Source organism: Schistocerca serialis, chromosome 3, assembly GCF_023864345.2.
Source record: "Schistocerca serialis cubense isolate TAMUIC-IGC-003099 chromosome 3, iqSchSeri2.2, whole genome shotgun sequence".
Lineage (NCBI taxonomy): Eukaryota > Metazoa > Arthropoda > Insecta > Orthoptera > Acrididae > Schistocerca > Schistocerca serialis.
Genome location: NC_064640.1, coordinates 774,132,823 through 774,146,887, shown reverse-complemented (window position 1 = coordinate 774,146,887; position 14,065 = coordinate 774,132,823). Strand labels below are relative to the sequence as shown.

Below are 14,065 nucleotides of genomic sequence, written 5' to 3'. Positions count from 1 at the left end.
ACATACGAATGGCCCGACAACATGAGCAACTGATGTTCCTTTTAATGGAGCAAATCCAGAGGCCTTTACTTTATTTGTGTGGTTTGGCAAAGTAAAGTAGGTCTTAGATTCAGTCAATGATATTTATTACTGGCAAGTAAAAGGGCTAAAAATAAAAAGATAGCACAAACCTGCATACAAAATAGGTGCGGCATGACCCTTTGATAGTATGAATCTGTCACTTGATGGGTCTCGTGGCTCCGAAATCTTGTAACGCATTGTATTGAAAAACAGAACAGACATGATTTCTGCCATTGATGCACATGATGTTGGATGGCTGAAACAAACAGTACTAGCAATTAACCAAGAGTTGTCTTTCAATAAATTTTAAACTACAATACTAGAACTGCTGTATCATAAGAAGGTAACAGTAGCCAGTTGCTTCCACAAGAAACATATAGAATAACAATACTTGTCGCTGAAAAGGAGGAATACACAGTTGTTATACTAAAAATGCAAATTTTTCCCTCTGGTTAAATCGGTGTGTTGGATCAAATTGTTCCCCTATCAGCGCCTGGTAAGTACACACTTATCTTCAAACAAATATTATCATTATGAAGCAGCCAAAGTTTTAACGATGATCTACTTAATTTGTGTCTGATAATTCTCAGCCGTCTCAGATTCTCATGTTTGCCCTGCCCAATAGTAATTTTTTTCCCCCCAACAATCTACAATAATTGTAGCAGGAGCGGATAGTACGTCACAGTGACGTATACGCGAGTGCGAAATGCCCACTTAAAATTCGGCTCAGTCATCTGCGGTTTCTTTCATAGCTGGCAATATCTTTTTGGAGCTTTTTTAAAGGATCTTCGCAAAGAAAGCTCATACTCACAGTAGATCTGAGAAATGACACGAATTGCCGTGTGCCTCACAGTGTAATTTCGTTCGCCTAACAAGAAACAAGAGGATGCGGCATTGTACACACAAAACAATTCCGTCCATATTTAACACCTGCTGAAGCCCTTTATACAGTCCTCTGACTTACCAACTATTTAAATGTCATTATGACCAATCACAATTATTTTTCTTTAAACTTTTAATAGGTATGTAATTGCCTATAGAAAATATTACGAAGAAAACCTCCCTTAGCAAAATTTCGGTCTTTTTCGTATCAAAATTATCCAATACAAATTAGACGGTTACGCGCATGCCGTACATTAAACGAATGTATACATTTTGAAACACTTCGTATCACTTGTCACGCGCTTTAACAGGAGAGACCTTCTTACATAAACAGCGGACAAAAAAGGTTTATTAAAAAGACACTTCATCTCTTTCTTGCTACAGAATTGGGCTTCATGCATATGCCACTCATGGCGATAATACCCCAGCAGCAAAGAACAAGCATTATCAGGCATCTACCTGCACACGTGCAGACGCAAGACCGGTACCGGCAACAAATGTGAACTTTCGTCCATTTTACAAGGTTATGAATACTCAAAAGGAACTGATGCATGTTGCAGGCCTATTCCACATGCGAAGGATAACTAAAACGGCTACAATTGGCAGGCAAAATAATTGTTAGGCAACTTTGCGTTATATGAATTTTCAGAACTTATTTATCTCGAACACCTTACTTACCCTGATTTTGCAGTATTTGTTGCTTCTATACTGTGGATGCGCAGCTTATTCGCGATATCCTGCAGTTCGGCAACATTTGGTTTGACATATGTTTCCTTCATTTTATTCAAAGTATAGTATCACTACGGCAGCAAGCAGTCCCTCTACACTGTAAATGTAAAGGATCAGGCGAGCTCAGTGGGATATATAGCTAGCTCGTTACCGCGCATGCGCAGAACTGCTCACGAGGGGGGAACGAGTCACCTTCAGGCCTGACGCCTGTGTAGCAGTGCAACGGTGATAACACAACGCTTATTTTATTTTCGATCACCAGCTAATGAAATACTGACATAACTCATTGCTACTTACATCACTACTATGGGGTATCACGGTCCTTTAGAAGATATATTAATGGCGAGTATAAGGTTAGAAGAACACGGAACTTTCTGGTGTAATTTATTTATTTAGACAATGTACGTAACGTTAAGTAGAAGCGAAACCAGATTTTTGACAAATTATAGATAAGATTAGATGTACTTTTCGTTCCAGTAGATCCATAGTGAGTAGATTCTCAAGTATGTAAAATATGTCATAACAACAAGAATACACAATGAATATTTATAAAGAAAAACAAATATACAAATATGGTATGTACAAATGTATCTTCAACAGATCCCAAGTAAAATGGTCCTAAAAGATGTGGACTAAGTAAAAAAATCTTGAACATATTTTTATTTGAAAGGTGATAAATAAATAGGAAGTAAGTATGTCTGGTGCTTACGGGCGCAAATAAACAAATAGGCCCATGCATGTATCTGCCGATGGGGCGTCTGTAAAGGGGGAAGATGATGGCTCGGATTAAAAAATGGTTCAAATGCCTCTGAGCACTATGGGACTTAACTTTTGAGGTAATCAGTTCCCTAGAACTTAGAACCACTTAAACCTAACTAACCTAAGGACATCACACACATCCATGCCCGAGGCAGGATTCGAACCTGCGACCGTAGCGGTCGCTCGGTTCCAGACTGTAGCGCCGAGAACCGCTCGGCCACCCCGGCCGGCTGGCTCTGATTACTTCCCCTCTACCACTAATTATTACCATAGCTAGGTTTTTAATGAAGATATGGGAGTAAAATAAAGTTGATAAATGCAGACGTTGATACCACACTTCACTCAGAACCATTGATCAGCGACATGATTGATCAAACACCTATATTGGCTATGCATTTCACCATTGAGAGAGGCGTCAACTGCTGGTCAATAACAACAGAAATTCTCAATTTGTAACGTATTTTGCTGTCAAATGTACGAAATAGATGTATCACGGACTAAGTCTTATCGAAAACTATTACTCTCTTCTGGTATATGCGAATTCAGCATTCATGGATTCAATTATAGTTGAAATTAATTTTATTGGTCGATATTTAATATCGGTAAATAAATGAGGCATAGACTTAATGGTTTAGACTTTAAAGGAGTTTAAACATTTCAGGGAAGATGCACGGGCTCATTCAAATTCACATTGCCTTAAAGAAATAGCGACTGCAGTCAATTTTTATGTGATTATGTGAGGACAAAGACAAGAATGGTTATTGAAAAATCGAACTCAACCATGGCTGAGTAAATTGAGATGAACGGAACCAAACATAAGTCTATTCCAAAAACAATAATACTTTGTTGTGTTCGTGACTTTTCACTTCGTGGAAAATACTCTAAAGGTAAGTATTTGTAAGACCCACTTCCTTGCTCCCTAAATACAGGAAATAAAATTCTTGGATTTCACATACGGACGCGCTCAGAAAAATTTAAATCTCTGTATCACATGGTCCAGAATGATCTTATTAACATTTGTCAATCTATACTCAAGAAACTAATGAAAATTGGTCAAAGACTGACGAGACTGCCAACATCGGTGGCAAGGAGCAAAAATCTAAGATTATTAAAGATGACGCTGGTGTTCTCTGTACAACGAAACAAGAATTTGTCGAGGACGTGTTAGAGGGGATGTTATACATTTCACGGAAGAAGTTGGATTAGAAATTACTACGACTATTGGTTTAGGATTTGACAGGTAGTCCACAGTGGTTAGTAAAGTTAATGTCGTGGCATTCAGTTACTGATCAGAAATAAAAACGCCGGCACGGTAGCTCAGCGTGTTCAGTCAGAGGGCTGCGTGCTCTCTCTAATAAAAAACTGAGTCAAGGAATCAACGATCAACTTGAACGGATGTCTCGTGACGTCCACCCAGACCAAACGCAACGAACTATACCGAAAAAAAGTGGTCAGCGCGGCGGTCTGTCACGACAAGGGCCCGGGTTCGATTCCCGGCAGGGTCGGGGATTTTCTCCGCTCTGGGACTGGGTGTTGTGTTATAATCATTATCATTTCACCATCACCGGTGGAAGGCAACGGGAAACCACCACTGGGATTACTTCCCTAGACGCTCATGCGGTGGACCTCTCTGACGAGGCTTCCCCCATGACAAGACCTGCCGTAAGGCAGAACACAAAGTTTTTTCTCATCAGTTGAATCTAGTGGTCAATGACGTCTATGATCTGGTAGATATTAGAAACACAATGGAAACTATGAAGTATGTGATCAAATTTTTCAGGGAGAGCAGTCTTAGAAGGCAGAAAGCTGCAACCAGTGTGCAATCTGGAAAACAAAAGTCTGTGCGTCTGCTTTCTAAATATTTTATGACGAGAAAAGAAGCGCTTCGTTGTCTTTCTACTGATTACAAGGCGAAGCGAGAAACATTATCCGTAACATTCATCGTATGTCTCAATACAATATCAAGCTGTTCTTTGTGTCGGGAGCCAATTGCCAATAAACTGCAGTCTATATTATGTACACATACATGTAAAAAAAAAAAGTGGATGTTTTCCTGAATAGGATGACGAGTTTGCAGAGCTTTTCATTGACGTAAAATATACTTTCCACCATCAAACCAAACTTTGAGAGTTTGCTCAGGGATATCTTCTGGTATTTTGGTACAAGGGCCGCTCGTTAGAGAGTAGTAATGTAATTATGGTTTATTCGGTTTGTTACGCGCTAAGGTTCTGTGTTGTGCTTGCCGTCGGTGCGGAACAGCTCAGCACAGCGTCAGTCGTTGTACAGTTCTTCCATTGCATTCAGTAAAATCATACCATGGGCATATCGGCCGATTCTTCATCAATAACCCAATCCATAGTACTGCTGTGTATCACTATCAACGTATAGCTCTCACTGCTGGAAACAAAACTCTAGACAGAACCGAGCAGTACTTAATGCAAACTTGACGGCAACGAATTAAAGTGGGCATTACTGTTGTGAACAACAGGCACCGTGAGCGGGGGAAACAAGACACACACAGTGCATGCCGTCGACTTTTGCAGTGTTGCGTACTATTTTAAGTGAAACCAAACGAGCCAGAACTCCACCGACACTTCCAGAGGTGGTAGTATGGAGCAAAATAGTATCGAGTAAGCTAGGTCTCTAAAATGCATACCTCAATATCTTCGAAACTGTGAGACACGTCTCTTCTGCTGAAAGCTCTTCGCTTTCCATATTTGAAAAGTGCTAGTATAGTCCAAAGCAGGGGTTCTGAAGTGCATATCTTATGAGGCACGAGCACTTGTTTATCTTCGCTACTGCGGAATACCGGTACATCTGCCCTAATGAACAAGTGCTCATGGCTGTGACGGTAGGCATTTTAGTGCCCATGTTTATCAGTTATTTTTTCTTGTTTTGGTCCATTCTACCACCTTTGAAAGGAACCCTTGTGTGCGTGTGTGTGTGGTTTCCTAGAAACTGACATCCATATCCGCAGAACTTCTGCAAGACAAACTAATCGTTTGAACATTGATGCGATCGCTCAACTTCGTTACCACAGACGCAAGTAGCTCTTTTTATTCCTTAATTAGACTCTAGTTATATCACTTGAATCAAGGTTCACATGCAACAAGGAGATGCCTTTTAAAGAAATTTTAAATAATCCCATAGTTATTCATAAAAGGTACATATCCGTAACTTTAAATTATGAAAATATGGAAAGCAGAAGCTGAGATGTTTTACTGAGAAACAAGGACTGTGACAAAAAGTTAAATGACATCCTTTCGGAACGACACTGTGTGTGTGTGTGTGTGTGTGTGTGTGTGTGTGTGTGTGTTCCCATACTGTCACTGAACAGCCGCGCTGGGGAAAGACCCACCTATTATAGTTCAGGAGATATGACGTCATAAACAATGAGATGCGTGAAAAACTGTCGCATCATGCATGACGTTTAAATGTATTACTTCTGCGCTACTGACTGTATTCGCAATAAATTTCGCAGGAGTATCCACATACGCAGATAAATGCACCTCCAAAAGTATATCATGGTACCATCCATACCTCAGGAGGTATGACGTCATAAACAGTGAGATATGTAAAAAAAAAAAAAAAAAAAATGCCGCATCCTGCATGAAGTATTTATTCTTTACCACTAAGACACTCCTACTGTCGACTCAATTTAAGGAGGCCCTTGACATCTGGCAGCCCTTTTGACAACTCAACTCCGAAGCACAAATGGCTGTCGGCGAAAACGATAGCCGTCTATAGAGCTATGAAGACGCGTTGCCGCAGAGACGTTTACAGAATCGCGTTGTAGACACACGAAGCAGTGGCGTCCAGCCTTCGGAAACTGTCCGGGATAATGTTTCTTAATTTGGATACTGTACTTACACATTTGTACATTGTGCTTATTTCTTCGTACGACTGTTTCATAATTTCAAAGGTGTTTTCAAGAATACATGGAAATGAAATTTTTTCGATACTTCGCTACAAACACAGTTCATTTTTTGCTTTCGTTTCTAATACAAAATTGGCTAGATGAAAGCCCGGGCAATGCCGAGTTTGTCAATTAGTCAGTCTGCAGCTCCACTCTTATTTCCGAGCTTCCTATAGGAGCGATTCACAAGGGACTGTGGAAGATTCCTTAGCTAAAACTGGTTCTTGAAACTCTGAAGATAGGCTTTCGTGGAATAGCAAGCGTCTTTCTTTAGCCTTTTGCCAGATCAGTATTTTCGGTAATGCTCTGACGCTCGCATTTCCTTGACGCTTTACGTAGGGCCGTGCCAAGCGAGTGGCGAAGTAGGTGCCCCGGGACCAGGAAACCACACACACACATACACCCCCCCCTCTCCACCCCCCCCACACACACACAATTAGAAGAAAACCCTCGTCGTCCTGTATTCTGTCTACGGGAAGAAGCCATTCCGTCTGCCCGCGACTGTAAACGCACGTTCTCGGCACAGTTTCGTTCCTACAATGTCATTTCGTCCACGTAAGGTCATAAAAAAACTATTGTAGCGAAAATAGTCTATCGCCAACATTGTTTATGTAGCAACAGTCCCGGTTATGATACAACTAATTCCGTGAATTTCAAGGGCGTCCATACCCGGGGGAAGGGGGGTGGCCGCAGCCCCCCCTCCCCCTAGCTCTCAGGGAAAGGAAAAATATAGTGCAGTCAGGTGCTTTTCTTCCATTAAAATGACTGAAAAGTCGGCATTACGCAGGTATTTAACAGGATTGCAAGAGAACCTTTTTAATGGCAACTTGCAAGTCACTATATATCTTTCAAAATATTAAAAATAATCCGTGCCCCCATGCCTTGCCCCCTCCCCCCTCTACAAACTATTATACGGCCGCTCTTGGTGAATTTGAAAACGTGTCATACCCCAAGAATTAAATTTGTCCAGAAGTACACAAAACTAATTATACATCAAGAGATGGATAGTTACCCATTTTATGGTAGATTACTGTGGTCTCCAGATACTAAGCATTTATGCAAAGGTCATCTTCTTATGTCATTAATATGAATGCCACCGTTTTGAATCAACGGCCTGAAATACAGGGTGTCCAACGAGTTATGAAATAAAACTAGGAAATATCCACAAAAGCAGTTTATTTGTACTCCCATTCAAACTGAAAATTAAAACAGTATGTTGTTAATTATTACTTTGTGACTGTCTAATCACAGCTGCATAGAACACAGTTTTTGTGCCACATGCTTTTCGTCTTTATTGTTTGCAAACAATCTCCAGAGGCCTGGAATATGTACAAATCTTTGTTTATATTATTTAGTTCACATTTAGGACGTTGTACATATAGGTTATAAACAGCTCTGTCACTTTTTGCTTTTCTATGATGTAGTAATAATTTAAAGCACTACTTTCAGATTTTGACGATGGCGAAGTGTTTTGTGTTTCCTGATGGAAATCCTGTTAAATTTACGTTTAATTAGCTCCCTCCTTTCCCAGGTCATATTTGTCAAAGTCTCTTCCGCAGCCCCTCGTGAATGGAAGAGAGAGTAGGACACTCCTGTTTACGACAAATGGCAGAACGTCGGATACACAGATTTACAGGAAACTATCGGTAAAGTCCGTCTGTTGCAGGATACAGGACTTCCAGTAAACCCCCGATTCTTTTAAGAATCGATTCCCATATATAAAACAGCTTCAAACGTCTGATTGCTAAATAAATTAGGTGCTGTGCTAAATAATTGACTTACGAATGTAAGCGAGAAAAAGTTTGGATACGCTAAAGGTTTGTTGGAAGTCCCTAAGTGCTTTCACAATGAAACACTGGACAAATATAGTCTGTGTATTCTGCGCTCCATTTTAAACAAAACAGGTTTCTCACGCATCACTATGTTTATGACGTCATATCTCCTGAACTATTTGTCTTACAATAGGAATTTCTACTGCATGAAGAGCATAAATGTAATAAGCGATAAACTTCTTTCCTTCCGTCATTTTGGGGGGGTATCAGCGAGAAAAAGTTTCGTAAAGGTTTGAAATTACGTGTACAGTCTGCTAGAAGCCGCTAAAGTGATCTCATTCTCAAATACTGGATGAATATAGTCCGGGTATTTGTTCGCTTTAAGTTAAACTGCCTCCATAGAACACACAATTTCGAACTGCAACACTTGTCTTATTGTGTTAAACTTTTAACATAAGATCAGACCTCTTCATGAGTAGATTATGACAGCATTTTAAATTTTTAAATTCGGTTAATAACTACGCAAAACATTGAAAATGAAATTGTCGCTGCCCCTGGAAGCCGTTAGATAGGTAAGTTGTAACTAGAACCGGGTCTGAGGCAGCTGCTTAGTAATATAAATTCTAACATTACGACTTTCCTGGAAGAGATGTTCCTTCTCTCAGTGAATAAGCATGGATTCAGGTAAAATCATTCGTGTGAAACATGGTACTCAATATGATACAAATTTTGCACGTTAGCGTGTTTTTCTGCATTATTAAAATCATCCATAAAACGTATAATGTGGCGCCACCTACGCAAATACCGTTCTGAATTGTTGTAAAACAAAGCGCGGCCATCCGAAGATGGCTACGAAAGCGGTAGTGGCAATAAAGTAGACCTTTTCCAAAACTATTTGGGACTAATTCGTTCTCCATCAAAATTCCATAAATGAATAACAACTGCGGAGGTCAGCAAGATCGAGCATGGCAAAAAGAAATTTACAAGAAAGTATCAACGTAGGATAGATGTAAGGAGATGCAGAAAGACTTGGACTAAGTACCTGTTTAATGTAATGAATGGCTTTGCTTTGCGGGTATGTGCAAGGGCTGGGCACAAATCATCGATTCACATAATTTATATTTTTCTCAGCATAATATTTCATAGTTTGTTTCGGTTTTCCAGCCAAGCTGAAGCTTGCGGGTTGAAGATGTCCTTCAATAAAAATAAATAAAGAACAGCTAAACAGATAAGAGGCCACCCGATATCTGGGGTTGCTGAGACACATCTTCTCATTCCACATACAGCGCGTCTGCATCTGAGGACGTTACATAATGAACAGATCAGCCGATACAGAACAGAAAAGGTTCGGACTCCCGTCACATATTATTGGCTATTGCGACAGCTGTTGCCCGCCACTGACCAAGAGCCCGACGGCACGGTAACTCAGCGTGTTCGGCCAGAGGGTTAGCTACCCTCTGTTAATAAAAAAACTGAGTTAATGGATCAACGACGAACTGAAACGGGTGTAAAAAAAAGGCCCTGGGCAGACGGACGGGTGGAAAGGGTGGGAGGTCGCAAAATACATTTTAGTGGAATTGTTTATATTTTACACGTACCAGTTTCCAATTTCTCAGGTAAATTATGGAAAATAAAGACACGCGAAAATTAAGGGACTCGAAAAGGACAAGGAATACTTCAAAAATTGTAAGCTATCTTTAACATAGGATTCTTTCTAGTTTCTTGCCTGTTGAATCCTGCCGATTCGTCGAACATGGGGTGTCCAGGAAACATGCTTTCTTGGATCGCTAGACAAACAATTCAAGCAAATCGTATTAATGAGTTTTATTACGAAAGGAAAAAAATACAATACTTAACTTTGTGTTGTAAGTAAAGGGCGACAGACAAAATAAGAAATCTATTCATTGTAACAATTCCAGGTTTGAGCTACATAGAATGTACGAGCAAAGTAATGAGCTTTGAACGCTTCTACACAGGTCGCTGGTCTTGAAGCTTTTCGTAGAACTGACTAGTCTTCAACTGGCTGCTCTTCGCATAGAGGCCGCTGCTGTCGCGTTGTCGTCCTCTGTGGAGGGGCGGTCAGCGTGCAATTGGGTGACGTCTTCTTCACAGCCTTCTCTGCTCTCTCGTCCCCGATTGGGGTGTCGGCGCTTGTGTTTACCATAGTCTAAAGCCGGGTTCACACAGGCAACAAAAGTATCGCCACTGCTAATGGCGAGCTGCAGTTGCTTTGCAGTTGCATGTGTGAACTCCTAGTTTTCGATGGCGCCATTTAAGAAGCGCAACTTTTGTCACGCCACAAAAAGTTGAACTTGGTTCTACTTTGTTGCGCCGTTTTGCCTTCTACACCTCGCGGCTGGATTCAAACCTTTCTAGTGCGTATTCGTTCGCAGATAGTGCTTTTGTTTGTGCGTTTGTTATTAATATGTCGAAAAAGTGGTCAACAGCGACAATTATGAGGTTCTTGGAGGTGTATCAAGAACGAGGATGCCTTTGGAACCACAAAAGCGAATCATACAAAGACAGAAATTTGAGAGATGCTGCATTAATTGAAATAGTAAACAGTATGCGTGAATATGTACCTGGAATTGATGTAGCTACAACAAAATTAAAAATTCGAAGCATTTGAAATGCTTACATAACTGAACATAAAAAAGTACTGAAATCACTTAAGAGTGGTGCGTCTACAGACGGTATTTATAAACTCAGTCTTGCTTGGTTTGAAGCTGCAGACCGGTTCTTAAAACATGTAGTCGAGACAAGAGAGACGAGAAACACTTTGGTAAGTAATATTTTACATTTATTATGTTTCCAAAACATCTTATTTAGTAATATGTACAGCCGTTTAATCAGCTGAGACAGGTGACGCCATTTTGCAAACTGCGCAATTACTAAGAATTTGTGGCGTCCTGTGTGAACGGTAGCTCACAGCGCCACTTCAGAATGACTTTACTTGTGGCGATACTTTCGTTGCGTGTGTGAACCCGGCTTTAACACACCTTTACGCCGTGACATTGCCCACGTATCTGGGCTTGCCTTCTAACCGCCTGTAGAGGACATGACAGCCAGGTACCCATTCGTTGGCTGACTGTAGCTGTGCTGACAACAAATCCGACTCGGTCCATGGGTTCTCAGGTATAACCAACAGTACCAAGCAAGTTAGCCAAGATCACTAACATAAAAATAACAAATGGCTCTGAGCACTATGCGACTCAACTGCTGAGGTCATCAGTCGCCTAGAACTTAGAACTAATTAAACCTAACTAACCTAAGGACATCACACACATCCATGCCCGAGGCAGGATTCGAACCTGCGACCGTAGTGGTAGCCCGGTTCCAGACTGTAGCGCCTAGAACCGCACGGCCACTCCGGCCGGCTAAAAAAAATAACAAAACGACGGACTATCCGAATGTATTAGTCTCCTCATTTACGTAGATATACCCACAGTCTACAGACCTGTGTTCACAATCATCGAAGTGCTAATTGAAATACAGTGGTGAATGATAGCGAGGTGGCGCAGTGGTTAGCACACTGGACTCGCATTCGAAAGGACGACTGTTCAAACCCGTGCCCGGCCATTCTGATTTAGGTCTTCCGTGATTTCCCTAAATCACTTCAGGCAAATGCCGGGATGTTTCCTTTGAAAGGGCGCATCTGATTTTCTTCCTCATCCTTCCCTAATCCGAGTTTGGGTTCCATCTCTAATGACCTTGTTGTCGACGGAACGTTAAACACTAATCTCCTCCTCTGATGGTGGTGAATGAACACTTCAGTATTATATCGTGTAAATTTTGATGGTCTCAAAGTTGAGAGAGTTTGTTGTTATTATAGTTCTTAAATCAGTTGTGGTACACATATAAGTTACGTCTCATATTTTCTGACGAATGCTTTACAAATACTGTATTTCTCTAAATCGCAATTTCTTAAGTTAAGCTAAAGCGACGTTCTAAGCACGAATTATTATTATATGCCAGGCGTGATGGTGCACTGGTAAAGCGCGTGCCCTATACCGAAAGGTCGCAGGCTCGAATCCCGGTAGGGCCACGAAAGTTTTCAGTATCTCTGTAATATACACTTCACATTACAGCGATGGAGGAGTCGCCAGGAATGACACGTGGTTCGAGCTCCACGTAAAAATGTGCGTCCACTTTCCCCGGTTGGATACTGCGTCCACAGGCCCTGGCGCGCCCAACGATACCGACCGATCGACATGTCATCCTCCGTCAATGGCGTCATTGGATGCGGTATGGGGGGCGTGGTGTCAGCACATCGTTTTCCCAGCCGCTGTCAGTTTCCGTGACCTGGGGCCGCTACTACGCAGTCACGTAGCTCCTTAACTGGCCTCACGAGGCTGAGTGCTCTCCTACCAAGGAAAAAGCCCTGGAAGTACCGGGAATCCAGCCCTCGTGCTCCGCATGGTAGTCAGCTGCGATGACCACTCAGCTACGGCGGCGGACCCCGGTAGTATAACTGGGGTGTGAATGAACATGAACAGTCACAACCGCAAGAAACTTCTTTTTTCCTTGAGGTTACCGGTTTGGTTTCGGTCTGTTTTATACCATCTTCAGATCTCCCCCATGATGGTAGACAATGGCGGTTAAAGGAGCAGGTGCTATATCTCCACGAATGCAGTTAGCGATCCTGGAGACACGTTACTGCAGTGCAACTTGCAAGGGCAATGTGCCTGACACCTGAATGACGGACTGCAGATGACGATGTCTCACCATCTGTCAGCCATATGTTGTGGACACGCTACAGGGAGACAGGTGAGCACACAAGGCGAGTTGGACAAGGTCGCCGACGCATTACAACCCCACTGACCATCTCTGCGTTGCGGCGTCGTACAGCTGCGGTACGATCTCAGACGGGCTACAGGAGCCTCTGTGTCGGATCAGACTTTAAGGAAAAGGTTACATAGAATACATAGAAAGAAGGATCCTTTATTGTATGATTATATGATAGCGGAACAAACACTGGTAGCAGTTACTTCTGTAAAATATCTGGGAGTATGCGTGCGGAACGATTTGAAGTGGAATGATCATATAAAATTAATTGTTGGTAAGGCGGGTACCAGGTTGAGATTCATTGGGAGAGTGCTTAGAAAATGTAGTCCATCAACAAAGGAGGTGGCTTACAAAACACTCGTTCGTCCTATACTTGAGTATTGCTCATCAGTGTGGGATCCGTACCAGATCGGTTTGACGGAGGAGATAGAGAAGATCCAAAGAAGAGCGGCGCGTTTCGTCACAGGGTTATTTGGTAACCGTGATAGCGTTACGGAGATGTTTAATAAACTCAAGTGGCAGACTCTGCAAGAGAGGCGCTCTGCATCGCGGTGTACATTGCTCGCCAGGTTTCGAGAGGGTGCGTTTCTGGATGAGGTATCGAATATATTGCTTCCCCCTACTTATACCTCCCGAGGAGATCACGAATGTAAAATTAGAGAGATTAGAGCGCGCACGGAGGCTTTCAGACAGTCGTTCTTCCCGCGAACCATACGCGACTCGAACAGGAAAGGGAGGTAATGGCAGTGGCACGTAAAGTGCCCTCCGCCACACACCGTTGGGTGGCTTGCGGAGTATAAATGTAAATGTAAAAAGGACCTTACGTCCTGTTCGAGTACCCCGTTTGTTACGACAATATCTAGCAACTTGCCTTCAGTTCTGCCGTTCCCATGTCAACTGGCGACATCGTCACTGGCGAAACGTGTTGTTCCCAGACGAGTCCAGATTTCCCCCGACACAACGTGATGGTCGCTTTCGTGTTTGGAGACACTGATGTGAGTCGTACCTGCCAAATAGTGCCCAGGAAATCGATAGATTCGGCTAAGGTTCTGCGATGGTGCGGGGAGGCATCAGTGTTGACAGTCGTACGGATCTTGTCGTTGTCCGTGGTCGTCTTGCCGCCAGGCAGTACATCGAACAAATCCTGTTGGACCACGTGGTG

General features: G+C 42.2%; 1 protein-coding gene across 2 annotated transcripts in view; it reads right to left on the bottom strand.

Annotated features, from left to right (window-relative positions):
• LOC126470619 (transketolase) overlaps positions 1 to 14,065 on the bottom strand; it is a 161,061-nt gene that overhangs the window by 38,803 nt on the left and 108,193 nt on the right. The window contains exons 1-2 of one of the 2 annotated variants that reach the window (XM_050098578.1): positions 1,621 to 1,797; positions 171 to 316 (exon numbers count right to left, since the gene is read on the bottom strand). In XM_050098578.1, coding sequence (XP_049954535.1) covers positions 171 to 316; positions 1,621 to 1,721 — 247 coding nt within the window. In that variant the 5' untranslated portion in view covers positions 1,722 to 1,797. Of the gene's footprint in view, positions 1 to 170; positions 317 to 1,620; positions 1,798 to 14,065 lie in introns of those variants that run through there. The other variant, XM_050098577.1, reaches the window with a different exon arrangement.